The 27,722-nt window shown below is 38.3% G+C and overlaps 1 protein-coding gene across 2 annotated transcripts in view; it reads right to left on the bottom strand.

Annotated features, from left to right (window-relative positions):
• Positions 1–21,123, bottom strand: part of LOC132559957 (glucose-6-phosphate 1-dehydrogenase X-like) — a 50,111-nt gene extending 28,988 nt beyond the window's left edge. For both annotated transcript variants that reach the window (XM_060224593.1, XM_060224594.1), the window contains exons 1-3: positions 21,022–21,123; positions 11,334–11,371; positions 389–497 (exon numbers count right to left, since the gene is read on the bottom strand). In XM_060224593.1, coding sequence (XP_060080576.1) covers positions 389–497; positions 11,334–11,371; positions 21,022–21,123 — 249 coding nt within the window. The remainder of the gene's footprint in view (positions 1–388; positions 498–11,333; positions 11,372–21,021) is intronic.
• Between the last annotated feature and the right edge of the window lie 6,599 nt (positions 21,124–27,722).

Raw genomic sequence — 27,722 nt, 5'->3', positions numbered from 1 at the left:
ATATGGCTGTCTGAGTGCCATTTTGTTTTTCTGATCCATCCAAAAATGAAAAACTAAGTAGAATCAAAGCAGTACTTATATAAAAATAGTGATAACAACCTATAGTTGTCAACATCCATTATAGCAACATGTTGGCAATTTTTCTCCTGATCCAACTTAACATCAGAATAGCAGAGCTAGGGGCCCAAGAAAACCTACATATAAAATTTGAGCAAGATCCATCCTGTGCTTCTCTTGAAATAGTGATAACAAACTTCCATTGTCAAAAACAAAAATACACTGGGGACCAAAAGTAGGCTACATATGAAATTTTGGAAACCTCCAACCAGCATTGTGATGACAAATGCTGGTAATAGTTCATGTTATCTACACGGGTATAAAACTTTACCTTCATATAGGGAACACATCTCTTCTGTACTTCATCCATGTTGATTTTGCTACGAGCATAGCCGATGAAGGAGGTATTTGGTGGGAGAAGGCCATCCCTGTATAGCCACCTGTAACAGTCATACAAGTAAATTGTCAGATTTAACAACAGAGTATAACATTCTCTACAAAATATCTATAAATGGTTACTTACAAGGTATACATGGACACCAGTAATTGACCAAGTACAGCTTTGCATTCCCCATACCCAACATTCAATTGGGTGTCCCAAAATCCGAGACAAAAAGGATGCAAGGTCAGTCAGGAATTGGACTGGAGACCTCTTCACCATTGAAAGACATTCTTGGTGACAGCTGTAATGGACCCAGTCTGATCATATTACTCCAGTATGCAGATTCAGGTAATTATATGACAGTGACACAGATCATTAAAATAAATGTAAACTTTACATTCTAGATCTGCTGTCTGGTCTTTATGTTTCCTTTTATACACCTAATTGGTTGTTGTTATTGGTCAAGTCTCTGTGCATTTCACAAATGGACCTATGTCAGTCATTAATTCCTGGATAACCTTCAAATTCTTGGACCTATCTGTAAGGGAAACATACTGAAGGGACATCTTATATGTCAGGATGGTATCCTGATTGAGATGTTGCTCCTCATAGATGCCATGGTTTGTGTGCGTTGTTAGTGGTTTAGAGGGCAACATGTAAGTACACTTTGTATTTATATACAGGCAAATTACTCTGTTATTGATCCATAAAAAACAGACACACACACGTACGCACACACATGCACACACACTCACACACACACTCAAGCACACAAATATGAGTTAATGAGTCATTTCACTAATTTGCCAAAAAACGATAATGCACTAAAATTTGATTGCATTAAATTATTGAAATTTGCCGAAAACTGTTCAATATGTACATTTAAGTACTGATTAATATTAAATGTAGACTTAATTTTTTTTAATTCCCATTCAGATTAAAGAGATAAATGGATAAAACATATTGTCTGTCAACAAATTACAAAGGAGGTATCCAATAATTTTATATATTTAACTGAAGTGTCAAGTACTCCCTGCATTACAGTTCATTAACAGGACAAAGATGTGAAAATGTTCAATCCAACCGTATCTGACAAAATGTTTTACATGACTAGTTGGTCACAATTTATACTCAATCTTATATCTACAGGGTACTAAAACCCTAAAAGGGAAAACCCATTAAAGTTTGAGGTTTATTTAAACTAGCAACAAGTTATAGACGACACCAATGATTGATGTCACTGTTCCATGAAACCAAACAGCTAGCACTTACTACAAGTTACTAACATAGATTTAAATCCACTGACTAAATGTATCTATAAATATCCTTTTAACTGATGTATCAGGTTGCTTTTCTGTAACTATATAATGTTCCAGCCCTGATCGATTACCAGGATGTTGCCCTTTGGTGTTAGACAGAAAGACGAAAAGTGTTTACATTTTTTTTTTTTGGTAACAGCCAACATTTTAATGCTCCACTATACCTTGACTGAGCAAATACATACATAAACCCCCATCCCTCCGCCCAAAGCCCTTCCTCTGCAACAATTATTGTGATATAAATAGATCCTAGAAATGTATCTCTATCGTTCTTTTCTTTCCTTTTTTTGTGTTTGCTCTTCATCATCATACCAAATTTGAAAACTCCTCTGAAGAAATAGCAAGACAAATTTTTGTCAAATCCAGATGGTTGCCATTTTATTTTTCTGATCAGTTTCAAAATTAAAAAGGCACAACTTTGGCGCAAGGGGAAGCTATATATGAAATTTGATAGACCCACAGAACAAACTTCTCGCAATCGTTTCCTTACAGTTTTGCATGGAAAGGACGGTTGCGAGTACCTATGGTGTAAAGGGTACATTCAGTGGCAGTAAGGTGTCAAATGTGCAAATGCGTCAGACGAATAAACCTGTCCTGACTTTTTGACATCACACATCGACACCCAGACCTAGGTTTGTCAGCAACTCACCCAGTTTCCCTTAAACATCTAACAAGACATTCTATAGTGCATATATGGACACTGAAATGTCTTGCAACCTGTATTTGCCATTGACTTTGCATAATCATCGCAATGGCCTGACTCCTCTGAACTTCTGTCAGCCATGTCATCGTTTAATGCTATCAGAAACTGATCCAAATATCGGAAAGTGATGTGTCTCTATGAAGACTACCAAATGATATGATGAGCAGTGTAAATCAATGTCACAACACTGCTGTGCATGATATTTTCGCATTTCATGCTTTCCCCAGAAGACATCGTCACACAATACAATAATGCAACATTCGATACAGGACCATGTGGAGAGTTGCTTGTCCGATTTTCATTGTTTTTTAACAAGGAGTTCGCAAGATATTGCAAATAATGTCACCCTGGGTTTCTTTATCCCTTGAGTATATTACTATATACCAGTGCATTGCCTCTTTTGGTTTGGTTCCGTAGGAATATTTTGTATGCAGCAATACGTTGATGTTAGAGATAATTTACGCAGAAAATCATACAGAATATCCAATGGAGACTGTTCTTATTAAACTGTATCCAATATGTGAGATCAAAATGAAACTTACATCAATGTGACAGCTACATACTAGAATATTATACAGAATATCCAAATAAGGAAAATGTTATTATCAAACTGTACCCAATATTTGGACTTCTGCTATAGACTTGTGTTTATCTGTGAGGTCAGTGTGTAATTTCCTGTAAACTGGCCAACATATATTGATCTTTTCTAGTACACAGTGTCAATAAATACCCAGCAAATTAAAAAGCTGTGTAGCTGTTCAGAACAATTAAGACCCTGTCAGTCTTAAGTTTCATTAAAAAAAAGTCCATAATATCAGATTATCAATTGATTTCGTTTAATTCTTGGGCAGAAATTGCAAACAATACATCACAACTGATTGTGACGAGGTAAAATTACAACAAAAGAATGAGATAACAGTATTGTGTAACTAAATCCTACAAAATGTGTGTCCACTGGGACAAAGTTTTTAATAGACCGTTCAGGATTTCTGCAGAGTCCACAGACAGCCCTGCAGATATGTGACCTCAGTTTGATCGATTGGGTATAAGGTAATGTAGACAGCAGACCTGTACATAACACATTTTAAAATGTATTGTGTCATAGTTGGATCCTCAGACAGTCTTGGAAAAAATTTGATGAAGTTCAAAAGGATGTGATCAGACATTCATAATTACCAATCATGTCATGGCATCAGGTGTACACAATACCTTGGATTTTATGAAGTAAAAATTGATTTCCAGATACAACACAGTTGATTACATCATGAAAAGTAGGATCAAAATTTATGTGATTACATTATAACTATACATGTTTATATTAGAGCAAACACACCAGCTTTTAAAATCTATATCCTGAAAGGCAGCAAGAAACTTTCAACAACTTAAATATCACAGAATATTCAGAAAAATTTTAGTAGTACTGGAGGAGAAGAATTTACAATGTAAAAATGTATCATTATTTCTCAAACTGTTTCCACCTCTATCCAAACTATCTCAAGAAAACATAATTGTATCTTTTATGCCAAAAGATGCCTTAGAAAAAGTTTACCTTTATTTTGTGCCATGGATTTCTTTCCCATGGAAGGGAAGGGGCTGTGATAGCTCTTTTGGTTTCGTTGACATACATAACCTTAGGTGACAATCTGAGGACTATACGCTCTCTACCTGTATCAGTTTGTGTTTCTAAGGAAATGAACCACTCTGTGAACATGCTGTCATGTTTGTGACCTTGACCAAGACAATTAACCCAAATTGCTCAGGACAACATGTGACAGGCCTCTCATATGGTGTTCAGCAAGATCAACACCAACTAGAAGACCATGCCTCAAAATGACCCTGGCTGTTCATATGGTGATAAACCCAGCAAACACACAAAGGAATTTATTTATCTCATCCATAAAATTTTATACTTTGTTCTAGCGTGCTGATGTACAGCCACTTAAAACTAAAACAAGGTTAAATTCTCAGAGGCAAAAGTGCTGAACAAGCAAAACCTGCATCAGCTAAGGAAAATGATTGAAAACTGTGACAACACTTTCCTCAATTACAGCATTCAAATTTTCCATGGTATTATTATATACATAATGTTAGGTCACAGACAGTAGAGCAATTATCTCACCAGCCATCAATCATATCTACATACCATATTTGACTTAATAAAGCCATATCTCTGAAATTTTACTTCAAGGAAGAAAACTGATAAGTTTGTGTAATCAAAGGCCACAAAAAGATTGTTTATCTATTACATATACTTACTAATTATGTTATAAATACTCAGCCTATGTAATATGTTCCTTTCAAATACATATTCATAGTCATTGTGTAATGTTGCTTAAACTGACGATTTTTCATTCAAACAGAGTCGTTGTTTTCTTTTATCCTGCAACTGATACTTCCATTGTTGGAATACACCTGCCACATATACTTTTGCTGTATTTGGCAGTGACAGAAAACAGCTGTATCTTAGCAAGTGCAGTAATATCTTACGTTTAGAAATATAAATAGTTGTTGAAATAAGCAATTTTAGATGTTGAAATGAACAAGTGAATTTATGAAAATTCATAAAATTGCATTTATATCCAATGGAGCAATAATTTTGTCATCCATCAAAAATCAGCATAACATCAGTATCAGGTAAACACAGATTGAACAACAAAACTGTTTAAGTTTCGATAGTCTGATTTTCCAACAATGTTGCAGGATAAATAAAATACATGGTGAAAGACTTGCCACTTTTGTCTTTCTTCACCCTTGTCAAAATACAGCTTATATTTCAAAACACTGACCATGTATTCTCTATGTCATTTATATGTCTTTGTTTTCCCTGTCATTCAGCTATATGAACACATTCCTTTCGTGACTATGTACAGGTGTTCCACAAAACCTAGATAGAATCAATGTCTTCTTTCTATGACCATGAATTTATGTGTATGGATTTATTTTGTCTTACTTTATATCTATATGTAACAGTTTGGCTATTAAATCATGATTGTATGTATATATATTTCATTTTGGTAAAGCATCAGACTTTACAACTTGCGGTGAAGTTTAGAGGTGTGGCTAGATCTCTTACAGAATTTGTTTCTGTTTGGCCTAAATTGCTTTAGATATCATGTAATGAGAATTGTATTTAGTGAGATAGCTAACAGCTACATCAAGGAGACCTTGCATTGCCTTAAAACAGCAATGTTCAAAGGGACATACATGTACAGTTGGTAAAAAGGGTTGTTTAACAAGACCTTTTCCACATATACAAGTTTTCAGGCTTCACCTTCGTCATCAAAAAATACACCTCTTTAATGGAGAACTAATTATGAATCAAAAGAATTTGTTTCTGAGGAATATGTCAGCTAAACCATTCATGAAATACCTAATAATGATACTGTGTATGGGATAATACTTTATATTTCTGATTAGTACCTTCATATCACAGTAAGAAATATGTCATATTCCTCACCCTCCACCAGGAAATATAAGGCCACATACATAACAAGAGGATGGTCTCAAGTCTCAATATGTCATAATCTTCACCCTCCCCTCCCCCACCCTACCCTGGGAAATATAAGACCACATACAACACAAGAGGATGTTCTCAAGTCTCAATATGTCATAATCTTCACCCTCCCCTCCCCCACCCTACCCTAGGAAATATAATACCACATACATAACAAAAGGATGGTCTCTATATATGTATTTCATTTCAGTAATAATTACCATAACTTTAGTATGCAAATATGGTACCTACACCCATCTTTGTATCCCAAAAACAAAAGATTCAAAAATCCCGCCCTCCCTACGACCATGAGCCTTCACGTCATGAACATAGAGTTATTTCCCTTCCTCTTATCTTTATGGCTACCGGAGCGGGCGGACGTGCTATATTCAGCTGAGTGCCTTCCTTTTCCTTTTAGCTTAAGTCTACCTTATAGCCGATTATTTATATATCGGTTTATTGCTTTAAACCCATCCTTAACTATAACAGTCTTTTGCAGACGTTTATTTAGTTAATATATCCTGCTTTTAGGCCTTAATCGGCCGGCCTTTGTTCGGCCTTTGTTCGGCCATTTTTGCTATACTCCACGCACCGAGCGCGTATCTACGTGTTTTGCGCTGTTCGGTTTTTTCGTGAAGTTTTTTCGCTTTTTATCGGTCGTATTATTTATTCGACCGTATATTTTGCTTTGCTTTTTTACGTTTCGTTAGCTTTTGCTTTCGTTCGTATTTGTTTGTTGGAGTTGTGTTTTTTCACTCCATTTATTTTTGTTACGTTTAATTTGTATTAATAACTGTCGTTATTTGATTATTTATTTCGTAACAATTATGGATTCAGGGATGCGTCGTGGTTCAGCACATGGGTGTTCTCACTTCTACGGAGAGCAGGACCCCCATGATGCCTGTCCCTTATGCCGGCCTTGCAGCGAGGCCTCGCCGTGCGAACTTTGTTTGCACGCCGGGTCCGCTGTAAAGGTTCCCCTACCCAGTCGGCGAACTTCTCGCCGGAAGAGGGATTCGTCCTCATCTTCCGGTAAGAGAGGTAAGCCATCCAGGTTTTCTACCCCCGGCCCTGAGCCGAGGGGTGAGGTTGTCACTGCTGGGGGTGTTCTCACACTGAGCTCCGCCCTCGAGCAGAGGGTGGCTCCCCCTGTCCAGGCGCGTCCTGGTATAGGGGGGGCAACCCGACCCTGACTCGGCGAAGTCTAGGGTCGAATCGGCCGGTAGCTCTCGACAGCCGGCGGTGCTACCGTCGGAAAGGGACTTCCGGTCACAGGTCTCTGAGTCTTTCAGGGACCTCGGCACGCCAGGTGGCGTCGTTGGTGGGGGCCGCCCTGACGCCGGACCGGTACCCTCGGGTATGGGGTCAGGGGTCACTGATTTTTTGTCAGGGTTGTCAGTGGCTACGGGGATTAGTGACACTGAGTTCACTAATCCTAGTGTCAGTGTGGGGCCTGGGTTCCTACCCTCACAGGTCTCTGGATCTGGGGCTTTTCGCTCTAGTCCAGATTTTCCGGTGCAAGGTTTCCCAGGGGGTTTCCCCCAGGGATTTGGGGCCCCAGGTCAGGCTTCCGGTTTCCGGTCGCCTTTTCCCCCGGGCTCGGGGTGTAGGGGTGCCTGCAGGCACTCAATCCCGGGCCGCCCAGGCCAACCTGCGGATGGTCATGGGTACCAACAGTTACCCAGCTGTTACGGGCTCGGCCCGTACATGGCTGGGTTTCCACCTGGTGGGAGTGGAGGTTCATCCTGGTCCTTTGGACAGGGTGTCCAGCCCCAGGCTCAGGCAGGCCAATTTGGTCAGTTCTGGGGTCACTCCCAGCCCGCGGGACTGTTCCCATTCCCTCAGGGGTTTGGGTTCAACCCCATGGGTCTTCCTTCATGGAACCCTTGGGGTATGGTCTCTCCCTCTAGGAGACGTTTTAGCAGTGCTGAATCCCCCCAACGCTCTGCTACTTCGGGGGCCGTTTTGGCCGGTCCTAAAAAGGTTCGCCGGACCTTTAGGACTTCCGCCTCCCGCGCGGACTCGTCGGTCTCCTGTCCTCAGGGGTTGGCTTCTAAGCCTACAGCTTCGGCTGTTAGACGTTCTACGTCTAAACGCCGTATAGAGGAGTCCCCCTCTCCGGAGAGGTCTCCTCTGGCAGCCCCTGTTCCTCCCAGGGCGGAAGAAGTCCGGAGAGTGGCGCCCGATCATAGATCTCAGTGCCTTCAACAGGCACGTAGATTCTCCTCACTTCAAGATGGAGACCCCACGGGGCATCATGGCCTCCGTGAGGGAAGGGATGTGGGCAACTTCAGTAGATCTGAAGGACGCCTATTTCCATATCCCCATCAAGAAGTCGGCACGGAAGTTCCTCCGTTTCACGTGCAACGGCAAGGTCTTCCAATTCCGGGCCATGCCCTTCGGGCTGACGACAGCTCCCTTGGTGTTCACCAAGCTGCTGCAGGTAGTCGTGGGATTCCTTCACTCTCGCGGAATAGACGTCCACATCTATTTCGACGACTCCCTCATGCTTCACAGGGTGAGGGAATCGTTAGTGAAGGATACCAGGCTGGTCCTGAAAGTCTTACTCAGAGTCGGCTTCATTCCTTCCAGAGAGAAGTCAGAGGTTTCCCCATCTCAGGACTTTGTCTTCCTGGGGAATCGTTTCGATACGGTTCTGGGCATAGCCCTACCACCGGTGGAGAAGTTCGAGAAGGCCAGGGCTCTAGCTCTGTCCTTCATCGAACGGTCGCAGGTCCAGGTACGTTGGTTCCTCAGTTTTCTGGGGTATCTCAACGCCCTGGCAGATGTGGTCCCCCTAGGGAGACTTCACATCAGACCTCTCCAGATGTTCCTCCTGTCCAACTGGGTTCCGTCATCCAGGAAGTGGGAGGCCTGGATAACTCTCACTCAGTCGGTCAGGGAGTTCGCTCGCTGGTGGACCATTCGGGAGAATGTTCTCCGCGGGGTTCCTCTGACCAAGCCTGTCCCCTCTATGACCCTGTTCACGGATGCTTCCATGACAGGATGGGGAGCTTACCTCGACGGCCATTGTCGCTCGGGGGAGTGGTCTGGGGATCAGCTCTCGGAGCACATCAACGTGCTCGAGATGAGGGCAGTTCTTTTGGCACTGCAATCCTTTCGGGGATTCCTGCAGTCCAAGGCGATTTGTGTGGCTACCGACAACTCTACAGTTGTCGCGTATCTGGAGAGACAAGGGGGCACCAGGTCTCATGTCCTGTGTGCCCTCTCCATCCGCATCCTTCTTCTCTGTCAGGAGATGCAATTGTCCATTACGGTCAAGCATCTTCCGGGCAGGCTGAATGTGTTGGCGGATACCCTCTCCAGGCGCCGCCAACCGGTGTTGATGGAATGGCAGCTGTGTCCCTCGGTCTTCCGGGGAATTTGTCAGGTGTGGGACAGACCTTTGATAGATCTGTTTGCCACTTCTCTGAACAATCAGCTGCCAACCTTCGTCTCTCCGGTCCCAGATCCGAAGGCTTGGGCTGTGGACGCCCTTTCTCTGGACTGGGACGGGATGCATGCTTATGCATTCCCTCCCTTCAACCTGGTGGGCAGGGTGCTTCAGAAGTTCAGGGAGCATCACTGCTCCTTACTTCTGATAGCCCCCCTGTGGCCGAGGCAGCCTTGGTTTCCGGAGCTCTTGTCGTTTCTGGTGGAGGAGCCACTGGCTCTCCCCACCAGACCGAATCTCCTGCGTCAGCCTCGGTCCAGGACGACACACTCTCGACCAGAGATCCTCCACCTTCACGCGTGGAGGCTATCTCTGGAAGCCTCGCCAAGGCAGGCTTTTCTCGAGAGGTGTCAGATCGCATCGCGCGATCTATCAGGGCTTCCTCTTCTGCCGTCTACCAGTCCAGATGGAAGATCTTCTGTGATTGGTGTGTCGGCAGGGAGGTTGATCCATTCGAAGCCTCTGTTCAGCTGATTGCGGATTTCCTACTCTCTCTGTTTAGGGACCGCAATCTGGCACCTGGCACTATTGCTGGCTATAGGACAGCAATTGCCAGTGTCTTGGCTTTTTACGGCAGGAAGGAGATAGGTTCTTCCTCATCTCTTTCTGCCCTAATCAGAGGCTTCGCTTTGGATAGACCCAGAGTTCGGCAGCTGGCCCCGCAGTGGAATTTAGCATTGGTGCTAGATTCCCTGACGAGGTCACCTTACGAGCCTATGGAGTCTGCCTCTTTGAAGTTTCTAACTTTTAAGACAGTCTTCCTTTTGGCTCTGGCCTCTGGACGTAGGAGGAGTGAAGTGCACGCCCTGTCGTCACTTCCTTCCTGCCTTCGTTGGTCCAGAGGCTACGCTGCCGTTACTCTTTTAACTGATCCTTCCTTCCTTGCGAAGAATCAAGTCCCGGGGTTCTCGCCCGATCCCATCAAGATTCCGGCTTTGACTAGCTCGGAGGAGAGGGATAGATTGCTTTGTCCCTGTAGGGCTCTTAGGTTTTATCTCGATAAAACCAGGGGGGGGCGGGGCTCCAGATCCCGTCTGTTTTTGCCTATCAAACAGGGACAGCGAGACATCTCCTCCCAGTCGGTGTCTAGGTGGGTATGCCAGGTCATTAAGTATGCTTATGAGCATTCTGATGACCAGGCTCGGGCGAGGGTGAGAGTGCGGGCTCATGAGGTAAGGGCCCTCGCTGCATCCTGGGCCCTTCTTAATAGGTCCTCCTTTCAGGAGGTCATGTCTGCTGCCTTCTGGCGGGGCAGGGATACATTTACAGATTTTTATCTGAGATCCCTGGCTTCCCACTCAGAAGGTTTGTATTCTTTGGGACCTCTGGTGGTTGCACAGTCTGTGGCTGTGCCCCCCCCCGTTAGCCCCGGGGCTCGTCTTTTCCGTTCGGCGGCACGTGGTTTACCTGCTCGGTCACGGGGAGGTTGCCCCTTCTTATTCTATGCACTCTGTCCCCCCTCCCTACCAAGTTTAGTGTGCTAGATGGGCTGCCTGGCTGCTAGTCACCACTACGGTAAGACGAATTCGCATACTAAAGTTATGGTAATTATTACTGAAATGAAATTGAGGTTTTTTAATGTAAAACCAATTTTCATGAGGTAATACTTACCATAACTTTATGGAGTCCCACCCTATCCTCCCCTCTTCCTATCTGCCTGACTGCCCCTCTACGGGTGCTACATAAAGGCTAAGAGGAAGGGAAATAACTCTATGTTCATGACGTGAAGGCTCATGGTCGTAGGGAGGGCGGGATTTTTGAATCTTTTGTTTTTGGGATACAAAGATGGGTGTAGGTACCATATTTGCATACTAAAGTTATGGTAAGTATTACCTCATGAAAATTGGTTTTACATTAAAAAACCTCAAATCATTGACCAAACTCCTGTAGTTTTTGTACTTAATGATAACAAACTGAACACTTACCATAAAGTTGGGTAGATCTTCTTTTTTGCCAGGTCCCCCTAAAACAGAAAATAAAAAACCTTTAATTGTGATACACAGGTCCATTTTCACTACTGTAGAAATAAAGCCCATATATCATTATACAGGATTTAAATTTGTGAAAAATTTGGAAATGTATAATTTAAACAAATAAAGGCATTCAAATTTAATGATCATTTACCATATCTATCATTCATTTCTCCTCTGAAGTAACTAATACTTTGCTGGAATTTAAACAAATAAAGGCATTCAAATTTAATGATCATTTACCATATCTATCATTCTTTTCTCTTCTGAACTAACTAATACTTTGCTGGAATTTCTGACTATGTACAGTTATTCGGAACCTGTCTCCGATAGAGATTTAGTGCAAGAACTAGGTAATCAGATTCTAGCATGCAAAACATGCAGTCTAACGCAATATGTTACATGGTACAAAACAGCATTTTCCAAACCTTAGATACAAATTGAAATTATGATATTTCCTGGTATAGGTAAAATGAAACAAATTAATGTTTGAAATAAATAAAGCAAAAAATCCTTGGCTGCTCAAATATTTTATATAAATAATGATCTTTTTTCTCCCAAAAGACACTAAGAACACATACCAGTTTAAATTTTGCAAAATCACCAAATTTGCCTGTAGTTCCATGATCACTGGCTAATAATGCATGATTGGGCAAAGTTGGCAGGGCTCTCGATCTGCCAGATTTGGGGCCGATATTCGGCCCAATTCCCAATGCAAAATAGTATCTTTTTTCCCCAATTTAGACCCCAAGTTCTCCCAATTCTAAGGAAAACACCATTATTTTTCCCAATTCTAAGGGCCCCGGGCCCCAGTCCCAAAATGGGGTGTGAGAGCCCTGGTTGGGTCAGCTTAACACTTGTACCATTTCCGTAATAGAACTAAACAAAATACTTTTAACATTGTACAAATTTTAAAGGTCAAAGTAATTTGTAAACTGTTGGGTGAAATTCAGTATTCCAAATATGGACATAAGTATACATTCCATGTTTGGCAATTATGACAGCACGTGAACTTGGCGAAAAAGATCAACAGCGAACTTTAAGCAAAACATTACCGAAGAGCATTCAAATAACAAAGTTCAAAAACTCAAATTGCAAGAGAAATTCAGAGTCTGAAATGTGTGTTGCGATACTAAACAAGGTATAACTTGTACATGTACTTGGAGAGAAATTAAGCTCAACATGGATCAAGCTTAAACGTAATACACCTTGTATTTTTAACATGGGCTTGAAAATTAAGTTCAATTAACCATCAAGAATGGGCCAAAACCATTCAATTGAAAACATATGCTATGGTCTTGTTTGTAAATAACTATAAACTGGGTTTGGTAATTAAGGAAAAAGTCCGAGTATAACACATATATTGCAACTGGCGTTGCCTTCGCCAGAAAAGTCACGCCTATGTCTTCTCTGCATCTATGTTGCACGCAAAGCTAAACCTGACCAACATTTGGTTAGATTCATGTTAAATTACCTTGTTTACTTGTACATGTAATTTAAAGCCCGTGAAAACATCTTTTTGACTTGGAAAAGATTAAGCCACAAAAGCCTCATAGTTAATAGTATTTTACATGTTCTGTACTGCAGAACTCCAAGCTGGTTTAATATTATGTGCAAAATAATGACAATACTATTGGCACAATATATATAAATATTGATGTGTAAAAGAGGATCAGGGTATGTCAGTTTGAATAAAGGGCAATAACTCTGTAATTAAGGGATTGCAGGATCTCACTTTGGTACACTGCACATTGTCTTAGTATAACAAATGTACATCAAGTTTCATTATCTAAGTTTGGATACAAGCAAAAATACACCATGTGTTAGCTAAGGGCCATAACTCTGTAATTATATGGTTGTAGCCCCTGATTTCAGCTGTATAAAAAGAAACAGTTGCCCACTTTTTTTTGTTTTGTTTTTTGTTTTGCCTTTGCATAAAATTGGCCTTCTTTTGCCACCATAGTTTTAAATTCACCTGTCATATATAAGACATTTAAAATGTACATTTTAAAGTATCTCTAATACTGCAAATAGTTTTTTTTTAAAAATCACCAGTGTGTAATATTCCCTACTAATTTTTATTAAGTGGCAATGTTTAACTCAACTCCGATAGTTAAGTAATTAAGAATAAAGATAGCACTTTCAGGAATGTTGCTAGACTTAAGTGGAAGGAAATATATGTTATTTTACCGGTAAACGTATACCTGCATACCAGGAGGTGGTAATCGTATATGTACACAAAGTTGACAATATACCTATTATCTTTCCATTAAAATTTGACACAAGTTAAATATTTAAGATCAGGGTTAAGAAATTAATAGTCTACAATCATGCTACATTTGTTGACATCCCATATTAAATTATACTTCGTTATAACTAAACCCAAGTTTCACAAGTGAAACTTAAAATAATATCACCAGGACACGCCCCCCCCCCCCCCCCCCTCCCCCACACCCAAAAGAGATTCCAAACCATTAACCAACAAATCAATTCAACACATTACCTAAAAATTAAACAAATTTCAATTAACAAAGTAATTAACAACAAAGGCAACAACAAGGAATTTTCTATTAGACTGGGGTTGTGGTGTATGTGTAATCTACATTTTGTAGCTCAGTTTGTATAAGATGCGAGGGGAAGTGTTTAATCCCTATCTAGGGTGTTGCTATAGGTCAATATGCTATAACTCATATCCTTCTGTGTTGTGGTTTAATTTTGTCCTTAAGCAAGGCACTTTACCCTATTTGCTTCAGATAGTGTATGGTGGGCCTTTTGTATATGGTTCAGTGATATAACCACCAGAAATTAAAATCTGAACAAATATTGACTTTTTTTCTGATCACCAGCGCTTTCAACACCTTAATCAGAATTAAATCAATTTCAAACCATATACGGAGGCTTATTCAAAACAATGCTTTTACAGAATTACATATGTATGAATTTGATTACTTATAAAACAGTCTGAATCAGTGTGACTGTTAAAAAAAATCTCCAAATCTATCTTATAATTACTGCTAGTATTACGCTGTATGTGTGACATTTAAGCAGCTGATTGAGATAAGCTGTAGAGAAATGTGACACAACAGCCATGTAAGTTTAGTAGGGCATAGCATTGACATGTAACAGGTATATGTATTTTGTGTTGTAAAACGTGTAACACATCCCTGGCTACTTCCCACCTTGTATGACCCAGTTTAGGGTAAAGTCGTGAGGTCTGCAGCAAGATCAGGTAAGGGAAAGGATAACAGTTTTTTTGATGGTCACACCTGGCCAGGCAACAGTATTTCAATATAGACTAGCCAGGCAACAGTCTTTCAATACAGACTAGCCAGGCAACAGTATTTCAATACAGACTAGCCAGGCAACAGTATTTCAATATAGACTAGCCAGGCAACAGTATTTCAATACAGACTATCCAGGCAACAGTCTGATTTCAATACAGACTTAGCTTGCCAGGTGACAGTCTGATTTCAAAATAGACTAGTTCAATATAGAACTAGCCAGGCAACAGAACTTTTCCATATTGAGTTAAGTGACAGCCTTTGTAATCCACTTACATAGCATTACAATATTAAATGAGATCAGATCACATTCCCCGAGACAAGTGTTACAGATCTGTAATGACACACCTGACAGGTTAGAGTAATAGTATATGGTTTTACAGACGGTAAACCATGCTTTCCATTTCATAATACAATTATTTACTGGGCTTTTTTCCCCCAAACCTGCAGATACAACACCTTCAAATATGAGCTATCTCTAATTATTGTAATATCATAACTTTGAATATACTTAAGCACCACCAAATATAACTCAGTATTTTTGGTAGAATTTTTTTTTCAGGGTGAATCCAGAACAGTTCCAAAATTTTAATGAATCCAAATACAAAGAGATGTAACATGATCTACAAAGTCAAGTGAGTTTCAACAGAAATAGCAAGGTCAAGAGCTCATACTCTGTGTCCCGAAAATCCCTGGTAACCAAAATTCAATCTATCATCAAAGTTACAAACTAGTACTGGTGAGAAAAATGTTTAACTTGATGTATTTGAAGTTTAAGTGGTTGGGTGGCGCAGTGGTAAGGCACTCGCTTTTCACTTACCCGTCCAGGGTTCGAATCCTGGAACGGACATGAAAAGGTAAGAGGTCACCTGCCTGACCATGTGGGTTTTCTCCAGCTACTCTGGTTTCCTCCCACAATAAGACCCCTCGCACGTTAACATCCAAGTCAACAAGAGTGATTAGTAAAAGTTGAAATAACTTGTTTCCTACTTCTTGTAAAATAAATAAAGTTTATATTCATATACCTATATGAAGTTTAAACTATTTATGTATCTAAAGCTATTTTCTGTCCCTTTCATCTCATTTTATTAAGATGTTTCCAGTTGCTGAGAAGATTAATGTGTATGTACTTCAATGCTTAAAACAAAAAAATCAAGCTATGCAAGCAATGAATTTGGATTGAAGCTATATTTGTATGTTATGTAAATAATTTCAGGACTCATCATTAACCTTTTAGAACTTTCCTAGTTTGAAACTCTCTAAGCTGTCTGAAAGATATTCGAACTTCATGGATGACGACAACAGTCTGAGATAGCAGTTACACCAGTTTTATTATCTGAAGTTAATTGATAGCTAAATCCAGCCTTTTATATCTGAAGTTAGGTACGATGTACATGTACGTTATTATACACAAAATCGTAGCAATTGTATCATTACTATAATCTAACTTCACCCATGAACTGCTCCCACTGTAGTAACAACGAGTGGTGTATACAAATTGAGATCATTACCACACATAATTCTTAGTCTGAGGAAAAGTTACACTATTTTTTATCTATGCTTTCGACCCATAAACAACAAATGTAAAAATTGAAAATAATAAATAAAAGGAATGAAAAGCCCTTAATTGACATTCATAAGCTTACACTCTTCTCTGGTTCTGTCCCTATCCAATTAGCATACATAATGCTTGTTTAGTTTCTCAATATCTACCACACATAATGCTTGTCTAGTGTCTCAATATCTACCACACATAATGCTTGTCTAGTGTCTCAATATCTACCACACATAATGCTTGTCTAGTGTCTCAATATCTACCACACATAATGCTTGTCTAGTGTCTCAATATCTACCACACATAATGCTTGTCTAGTGTCTCAATATCTACCATACATAATGCTTGTCTAGTGTCTCAATATCTACCACACATAATGCTTGTCTAGTGTCTCAATATCTACCACACATAATGCTTGTCTAGTGTCTCAATATCTACCATACATAATGCTTGTCTAGTTTCTCAATATCTACCTTGCATTTATGATAGATTTTTATCTTTAAGTTGTGGCCACCGACACCAGTAAAAGATGGGCAGCAAATATAGACAAACTTTGAATTTTTACACCCAAATAGGCATTAGTTTCAGATGTCTGTTTTCGTTCCTTAGCTATAATGATCTATTGATTGTTCAGCTTGACCAAGGAGAAAACCTTGCTAAAAATAGTGTGATTTCAAGCTTTCTTCAGAAAAAAGGACAACATATCTCAAACACGAGGTTACATCGACAAAATGAAGAGTGTACCAAGTATAGAGTGGGAGAACACCAATATAGTGACACTGTGAGATCATTTTCTCGCAAAACTGGATCAAATGCAAAGACTAATTATCCATGTGTACCAGTAGTTGTGACACCGATAATTAGATTACAGTTACCTAATCCTGTGTTAACTGGTGCCATTTACCAGCATAACAGTTAAGGATGCAACAGCTCATAACATCAACAGCATTTTCTCAACTGTGGTAAATAGCAGTCAAATTGTAGCCTGTACTACAGCCCCAGTCATAAACTGAAATAGTCTATCTGTTGTTTCCTACAGCGTGAACATATAACCGTCAAAATGTAGGCTGTACTATGGCCCCAGTCATACACTGAAATAGTCTGTCTGTTGTTTCCTACAGCGTGAACATAAAACAGTCAAAATGTAGGCTGTACTACAGCCCCAGTCATACACTGAAATAGTCTGTCTGTTGTTTCCTACAGCGTGAACATAAAACAGTCAAAATGTAGGCTGTACTACGGCCCCAGTCATAAACTGAAATAGTCTGTCTGTTGTTTCCTACAGTGAGAACATAAAACAGTCAAAATGTAGGCTATACTAAGGCCCCAGTCATACACTGAAATAGTCTGTCTGTTGTTTCCTACAGTGAGAACATAAAACAGTCAAAATGTAGGCTATACTACGGCCCCAGTCATAAACTGAAATAGTCTGCCTGTTGTTTCCTACAGTGAGAACATAAAACAGTCAAAATGTAGGCTATACTACGGCCCCAGTCATAAACTGAAATAGTCTGTCTGTTGTTTCCTACAGTGAGAACATAAAACAGTCAAAATGTAGGCTGTACCACAGATGCAGTCATAAATTGAAATTACTTCGTTGTCATGACATCATCAATGATAGCACAGTAGGACCATGCCTCTACTGCTTTCAGTATCATATGGTAGTTCAATTAAACTTCCTGTTGTTTTAATGACGTGTATATGGCAATTTATTTCTTAAATGTTTAATGAAAGTCTGTGGCTATCAATTGTAAATATAAGGACAGTCATTTATGTTATGTACATTCATCAAGGTGTATTTACCTTGGGGTAACTGCATATACATATCTTACCTACATCCACCGAGTAATATGTAGTTAACCCAATATATAGACAAGAACATTTTTACATACAGTAAAGATCCTATTTCTTCCTTGAATACCCTCTATATTCGCCTGACTCATTGACTGGTCCCAATCTTGTTATTTACCCTCAGATTCCTCAACCTGTCATTCTTCTAAAACCCCTAATCCCTAAAACTCATTTTCATCTCCATCCCTATGAATTCATAATTGTGGTATTTTCACCCTCTATTTGTACAGGTGTCTGACAAGACAGCAGAGAATTATGGGATCAACAGTGGTATGATTATATGTCTACACCCATCTGCTACAAAATATGACTGTTTTTCAGGACATTTCAAATAAATTTGTATCGTAGAATAAAATATATAGAAAAATCAAAAGTTGTACAAACGGAAGTTTGTTTCATGCATAACAAAATTACAGAACGGCACATATTTAGTGGAAGCTTGACTTCCCAAGATCATTCTCTACATGGGTCTGTTAATAAAACATACAACAATAACAAAATGATATGATATAAACCTCGATCAACATTTGCATTATTACTTGACTTGTCAGAATAAGACAATATCAAAGCAGTGATCATTTAATTAAATTTTTGCTATACATAAACAGTGCTGTGTGTCTCTTCAGTAAAATTCCAGACATTGAAATAGATGTGAAAACTTCAGCACATCAATCAATAGAATAGATCAAAAAACACAGTATTGTATTCCTCATTTATGGACACTGGAGCATTCCTGGACACTGCATGTTCATGGACACTGAGCGTTCACAGACACAGGACAATCAGAGCATTCATAGACTCTAGACATTCACAGACACTGGGCGTTCATAGGCACAGGACATTCACAGACACAGGACATTCACTGGACATTCACAAACTCTAGACATTCACAGACACTGGACATTCAAAGACACAGGACATTCACAGACACGGGACATTCAGAGCATTCACAGACACTGGACATTCACAGACACTGGACATTCACAAACTCTAGACATTCACAGACACTGGACATTCACAAACTCTAGACATTCACAGACACTGGACATTCAAAGACACAGGACATTCACAGACACAGGCCATTCACAGACACGGGACATTCAGAGCATTCACAGACACTGGACATTCACAAACTCTAGACATTCACAGACACTGGACATTCACAGACACAGGACATTTACAGACACTGGACATTCACAGATACAGGACATTCACAGACACAGGCCATTCACAGACACAGGACATTCACAGACACTTAGCGTTCACAGACACAGGACATTCATGGACACTAGGCATTCACAGACACCTTGCATTCACAAAAGATCTATAACTTGATAGTCTATAACCAACCTCTGATTACTCGAATACCTCATATTCCTCGAAGCTTTTGATATGGTCCTTAAGAATTCAACTTTGCAAGTTTTCAGCATTAAACATGTCTGGCAACATGCTCATTTGTTTGTGATGTAAAGATGCTAAAAAGTCTGCAGCAAGGAGTTTCTCTACCTATGTATACCACACCACTACTGAACTTCCTGGTGTTTGTCAACAAACCACAAGTGTAACGACAGTATCATGACATCACTAGAAGTATAACATTACTTACATGGATATGTATTACAAATAAATATTGTCAGAAATATCAATCACAACAGCATCAAAACAGGTACTTTAACTTATTTAGGACCATCTACCAGTTTCATCCTCTCTGAGCTTCTTCAGGACTATGATTCTGATGAATCCCGGTCCTGAAGAAGCCTAGAGAGGGTGAAACCGGTAGACGAAACTAAATAAACTGAAGTACATAATCTGACGCTGCTGTGATTGTTCTTTCTGACATGAATTTCTCCACTACTCAATCACCCTGCATATTCCCTGGTATCCAGCTGAAGAGCAATGGAACCTACAACTCAAAAACCCTCGTACGAACGGCTCTACTACCTACACCCATAAAAAATATTCACACTTAAATTGTTCACTAATATAGAATTAAAAGAAAATGGTAAAATGAAGGGATCAATTTCAGTTTTGAGGGACCCAGCCAGGGCTCCACTGTCCATGAAGCAAGGAGTTTGACAAAAGGCTTATCCCAATTCCATTTAAAAATCTGTTTTCAGATTTTTCATTAACAGAACAAATCTTTTTGCTTGGCTTTTTCTATGGATTTGATGTTTTTTTGTATTTGTTTTGTTTTGTTTTTTTTTACAAAAATCCTTGTCTGAAATTATTTTTAATATCTTCAGCAAATTAAGCAGCATATTGTTTGTTGTTATCATAGTCAAGTATAAATTATTACAGATAAATTATAGAATAGATCTGTGTTTCAGAAAAATCTACATGTAACTAACATGTGCCTGAAGGAAAAAACTAGTGTTGAGTATCAACAAGGATACATTTCATATTACCTACAATGAACTTTTGGGGTCAAATTTCAACCAGGATATGACAAACGAATCAATGTAACAAGCCCATACATTTTTACATTCCTGCGCTTGAGATACAAATACACGCACACAGGTACAGCTATTTATCAGGAAAAACACTAGGAAAGTTCGTTTGATCTATAATTAAGAAAATGTACTTCCAAAAGCAATATAGCAACATCACAGGTAATTATTACTTTGTTAGAATCGTGGAACAGTTTTACCGAGGTAAGAAATTGCCGTGTCACAGTCACTGTTGCAAAGTTTATCGTGCGTGCAAATAGGCTTTGTTAAATACAACAGATGCAAACTAACATGTAAATTTATCGATTGAAAATTGCATGGAATGTGATTATTTTGCTCGGAGTGTATTTCTATGTACACTAAAAACTCGAGAAAAACTCCTCAACTATCTGACATCCTGGTTTGTCACCGCTCATGAAAGTAAAAATGTAAACAAATGTGCGTGCGATAAGAACAAGTGACGCACAAGCGATATTTATGAAGAATTTCTCGCAAATAGGCACACTTACCGACGCTCCCATCACAACAAACACGTGAGATTTCGTTGAACCCTCGTAGTCGAGAGAATCCCTCAAAAGGGACAGCATATCCACTTTACTCGGCGAGGCCATGTTCCCTGTTCACCGGCGTTTCAACAAGTGCTAGGTCTAATTCTTTACAGCGCTGAAGCCAATAGTTCCGGGTCATGCGCAAACAGTCATCAGCTGGGTTGTTCCATTTGCTCAACTTATCACGGGTAACGATCGCAATACATGTTCATTTGATTTATACAGGGATGTATCTGTCATATACGTCCCTGATTTATATTATCGATTTTTTTTTCATAAATATTATGAAGGATTGAAAATCACTTTCGAATGTCTGTACTGTTTTGATATAAAACAACAGGAAGAAAAGAAAGTCATTGTATTTTTTCTGTAAAAGTGTTTATCAACCGGGAACAAAGATAAAAAAAATCTTGGATGGCCCTTTATACTGAAAGTTAATGTTTCGTGTTACTACGGTAAACTTTCATCTTAGAGAGTAGAACATGTATTAGTAATATTAACGCGTTCAGCGTCTCTTATACAGCTACATGATTGTAGTTTTCTGATATACCGAATTACATGGCAAGTGATAAAAATCATATCCTACAGAATAGCAGAAATTACGGCAAGGACCAATGATCGATGTATACACGTAATTACGGTAAGGACCAACGTAATACGGTAAGGGCCAGTGATCGATGAATACATGTAAATACGGTAAGGACCAACGATCGATGTATAGAGGTAATTATGGTAAGGACCAACGTAAATACGGTAAGGACCAATGATCGATGTATACATGTAATTACGGTAAGGACCAATGATCGATGTATACACGTAATTACGGTAAGGACCAATGATCGATGTATACACGTAATTACGATAAGGACCGATGATCGATGTAGTCCTATACACGTAATTACGGTAAGGACCAATGATCGATGTATACATATAATTACAGTAAGGACCGATGATCGATGTATACATATAATTACGGTAAGGTGTATACATATAATTACGGTAAGGACCGATGATCGATGTATACATATAATTACGGTAAGGACCTATAATCGATGTATACATGTAATTACGGTAAGGGCCTATAATCGATGTATACATATAATTACGGTAAGGACTTATAATCGATGTATACATATAATTACGATAAGGACCGATGATCGATGTATACATATAATTACGGTAAGGACCTATAATCGATGTATACATGTAATTACGATAAGGACCTATAATCGATGTATACATATAATTACGGTAAGGACCTATAATCGATGTATACATATAATTACGGTAAGGACCGATGATCTAGTAAAGATTCTCTTTACACTCCAATGAAAGCCACGAAAACCGTATCAGCCTGATTAACAAGAAAAGAATGAGAAAATACAATCTTCAGAATTTCCATAAACATTTCAGGAATCAGAAAAGGTGTAAACTTTTATCTAAACGTACTTGATTTTTTCAATGATATGACCAAACATTAATGATCATGTGAATCATTTTTTGAAAGATGGTTGTGAAAACTTTTCAAATTTACTCCTTGAAGAATTTAATGTTGAAATATAACAAAGGCAAAGATCATATGTGCAACGAACAAATTGAACACAAATAAGGTGTGTGATCACGGTCTGATAGCATTACTATTATGACGTCAAAAGGTGATATCGTACCTGTGTTCACGACAGGAGACACGAAAGGTATAGAAGACCATAAGGATATTACTCTGGGTAAACTTTTCACATCAATTCTTAATAATAGGTTGATGGTACTTGATAAAAAATATTATTAAACAAATGATGGTCAATCTCTTTTCAAGAAAAATCTACTTTTGAATCTATAATTGCATTTCAGTCACTAATTAACCGCCCTTTCAGAAGTATGAAACTAGTATGTTGTTTTTTATTGATTATAATAAGACGTTTTTCGTCTTTCATCAGAAACTATGGTTTAAATCAATCACAATAGGTATCGACAGAAAATTGTTAAAGTAGTCAGGCCGCTATGTATAGTGTTAAATGCTGTGTAAAGCATAATGGCTCATTGTCTTATTGTTTTAATGAAGAAGTTGGATTGTTTCAAAGGACACTTTATCTCCTTTATTCTTTTCTTCATATGTTAATAATTGTGATATGTAATTTTCAATTGAAAACTGTCCTTATATAGAAATTCAGACTTTAACATTGCAATATTTTCAAAAATGTCACAAGGCTTTCAGGATATGCAAAATTATTATAAAACAGATACAAAAAGGGGGATTTAACGGTTAATACCAGTAAAACAACCAGTGTTTCGAAATGGTGATATAATGGGAAATAATGAAACACTGAAATATAATGGTTGTCATTTAGAAATTGTAAACGAATTGAATTACCTCGGTATTTTACTAAATTTCGATGGAACTTTTAGAAAAATGCAACAAAAAAACACAGAGCAGGGGGGGGAGTTTATTTTCTGTTATGAATGTTTTAATATAAAAACCCAATCATCAGTACATTGTATTGATATGTACGTATGGAGTTTCCATAAAGTACTCGTTGCTGAAAAATTAATGTATTCGTAGCAAAATGGCGGATTCAGGATTTGGTAGATTTCCAATCTCACGATTCCTGTGAAAGAGGATAACTTTTGACTGATAAGGTTTTCGAGAGATGAAAGTTAAAGAAGGAAACGATTACGGGGAATCGTCATGGTGGTCAACATACTGCGTAATTAGGAAGAAATCCCTTGTCATACACAATTAGGGGAGTTTGATGTTCGGTAGTTGGAAACAAACGTACATAAATGCACTTTACAAAGATGTTAGTTAAACTAGTGGTGTTTTTGTTAAAAGCTCATTTGTATATACTTGCTCAGTCTTACTAAAAGGTATCAGTGAAAATATTAGAAATTCTTGTAGTGTGGTTGTTTTCAAACGTAAATATCTACAGGAGCTCTTCTCAAAATTTTAGATTTTAGCTTTGCAACAATCATTGATATCTGTGAATATATTTTACGCCTGTTTTGATGTATCTTACAGTTACAATATTTCGATGACATTTTAATATATCTTAGCCAACTATGTATGGTAATAATGTTTGTTCTACATTGTATCTAATAATTAATTAATATTCATTGTTTATGTATTTTATGACATCTTTCTGTGATATGTGTATATATTTTACGGCAGGGCCGTATTGTAAACTAGACTTGTCTAAATATGCAACCCTGGATAAATAAAAGATATTATTATCATTATTTGTATTTTAGACCATCTCGACTTCTTGTTTGAGTAAAATAACGAGAAAAATCGTATTCCCAATCACTTGATTGGAAGTTCTGTTATAACTCAATATCGGTGTAATTTTATCCCAGACGTTTCTACAGCCAGTGGTTTATTGGTTATATATATATAATTCAGTATTCAGCAATAGAGATCGCGGAAAGCGGTTAAGGTTCTGGCACCATAGTCTTTCACAAAACTCAAGAAGTATGGTATTGATGGAAATACGCTGGTTCGTTTTCAAATTATCTTTGGAGAGAATGCAAAGAGTTAGAAAATAGGATTGTCACTCTAAATTCAGGGTTACCCAGGGGTATCTGTTATCGAACCACTTCTGCACACAGTACTTAATTATATGTAACTTACATGAAACCCACCACAGACAGCACAATTACTAAGAACGGATCATAACATTTAATCCTAATGAAAGTAAATAAATTTTCTAGGAACCGTAACAAAAATCACCCTCTCTATACTTTTCAGAAATAAGATAAAATGATAAAAAAAAAACAAAAACAGATAAGACGTCATATTAACACAGAGGACTTACTTTCTAAGACGGTGTATCATAGACACATCATACTTAAAACATACATGAAAAAGTAAACAACAGTCTCAAAATTCTTCTTAACATTAAAACTAACGTTAATTGAAAATCATGAATTATTATTTATATTTAATTTATTCATTCTTTTAAATAATATGGACATAATGTATGTAACGTGCACACAACAATCTAAAAGATCTACTTGAATAGGTACAATGAGGAGCAGCTAACATTATTTCAGGCCTTCGCTCTTGATGTATTTCAATGCGGTAAATAAACGTAACAAAATATTTCCCGACAACATCTATTCAATCTAAAGTTTAAAGAGCTCTTCCTTCCTTGAATATTGTATTTACTGGGCCTAGCTAGTTCATGATTGTCTTTTTCCGGACAGCCAAACGCTTAATTTCTGCACACGTGATAAAGTCTTGGTGGCTGAGATTATTTGTTGCTATGTCCGCCATCTTGTTTTCCGCCGTTGGCACAAAAACTTTCGTGTCACAATTTTATGACTGATAATATGTGTGATTAAAATAAATCGCACGTGGTATGTCTAAAAGGCTTGCCCGACGCGCTACACTCACTACAAATATCATGGTTGGGAAACTCTAGCTGCAAGAAGAACAAAAAATATATCGTGACATTAACAAATGCACGGAATATCACCACAATATTTACAAGATGTCTTGATTCCCCATTCCTAACTCCCAGATGACAATCCTTGTTCGAACACAATTTTAAACTCTTCTTTCACAAGTTTTGTACGTGGTTTGAATAAAGACGGATTCAAGTATTCCTATTACAATTTTCAAAACTGAATGTGACAAAAAGGTTAACATTATATATTGTAGTAATCTTAATTTTGACTTACATGACAACCTAACTGATATCCAGCAGGTGCTTGTTTTCAGCCTCGGTTTGAAACAGTCTTTCATTATTTTTTTAGAATTTTGTTTCATTGTTCTAGTAACCATAGATATATTGATACCGACATTTTTTACTTGTGTTGTCCTGTCCGTGATTAAAAAAAATACAAACAGACTTATTTTTAAAGAAATCTTGCTTTTTATTGTAAAATTCAAGCGTTACAATTTACAGGTGATCTACAAAGCCACTCTATGGATGAAAAAAATTGAAAATTTCAAATAGAAATACGACTTGAGTCTAAGTTTTGTAAAGAAAATACACTTTGATTTCCACCTTTGTATGCCATCGTCTTTGATAATCAGTAAATCCATGTTGAACAAGGTTTTTTTCTCTCTCTCGTATTGTTACCTAAGCAATCCTCCATTATAAGTGCACGTACAGCGTTTATGCTGAACCAAACAGTAAAGTTATGAATCTAAACATGCATATGTATACATTACACAGTTCTGGTAGTTTCCAAGCATGACTTGTGCATAATTCCACTCCGTTATAGATATGTTTTCTTATTTCATTGTCTGGAAATGTTGTTGTATACTAATAGATAATACATAAATAACGATTTGTATAAAGTTTCAAACTTGAAATTGAAAGGGTACCGGAGATATCGGTGCCGGAATTAGTCTCATTAATCAACACCAGGATATGAATATTGAGGAGGAAAAGTCACGTCAGACGCGGTCAGAATAAAAAAAAAAAAATGGGGGAAGAGGTGAGTAGTACGTCAATGTGACATCGCTTGTAAAGAGATTTTACCGATAAATGCAATCAATACTCTATATATCCTGTATGGAAATCATCTAACGTTTGTATTGATCACATCTTTCAATGCTTAGATATGACACAAAAACGTGCAGATTACGAGAAAAACTACGATTAATTGCAAAGAGACCCTCAAATGGGGGCTACGATACGGTAACGAACATATAGAACATCGCGAAATGGATTTATCTAAAGCGAATATTCGATGATAAGAGTATTATGAATATGATTTTAGAGTGATACTACACGAGAGAGCCAAACAGAGAGCGATACAGAGTATGAACCAGCCATCTTCCTTCTTTTCGCCACAGAGTCCCGCTTCCCTCGCACGCCGTGTTGGAAGACGGCAGATTTATTTACAGTTCTTTGCAAATGCGTCAGAGGACAGGACTTCCCGCATAATTATGAATTAGCACTGAGTCGTTTCGAATTCTTTTTTAAAACTATTTATTACGTTAGATTGGTAGCGATTTACTTTAAAATTGCGGTATTACAGGGTTAGTCAACTTTTGCTACTCGAGAAAAATAGAAAATCATGATTTTTTTTATATAAAATAATATCGGTCGAGGAGTGGGTCTGGCTCTTTAACATTATTGAACAAGTAAGTCAGAACAGCAGCAGAGGTATACTAATTATACAACTGTTACAATTATCATTTATAGGTAAACATTTTTACACGTGCTTGTTCGCAATTAAGAGAGCGTGTACTGCCCCGGCAGTGGTTGACACATATTTGGGAAAATATTGTTTTTCCTTCCTGAACAATTCCTTCAGATTGGTATTTTGAATAGTGTAGAAATTCTCGTAACGTAACCAGCAGGAATTTTAAGTGTGATGTTTCGATGACGACATTGTCATCTTCATCTGTCAACTAAGCAATGTGAGTACAAGATGGTGAGGAATCGATCAACTTCAGAACGCCAATTTCACAATTTTTGCAATAAGAAATGATGACTTAAATATCCGTGTTGTATGGGAATGCCGATTTTACAATTTGTACTGCAAGGAATAATGATGGAAAACTGTGCCGTATTAGAACATTAATTTCAAAACTTTGAGCAGGAATGGTGACATTACAATTTGTGACATATTAAATCGCCGATTTCACAATCTGTACAATAAGGAATGTTTACATAACAATCTGTGACGTATTAGAACGCTACATTCACAAT

The sequence above is a fragment of the Ylistrum balloti genome, unplaced genomic scaffold (genome assembly GCF_031769215.1).
Source record: "Ylistrum balloti isolate Yb309-2 unplaced genomic scaffold, AGI_CSIRO_Ybal_v1 Utg371000, whole genome shotgun sequence".
NCBI lineage: Eukaryota > Metazoa > Mollusca > Bivalvia > Pectinida > Pectinidae > Ylistrum > Ylistrum balloti.
Note: the sequence above shows the minus strand (reverse complement) of the source record. Positions and strands in the feature narration are given on the sequence as shown.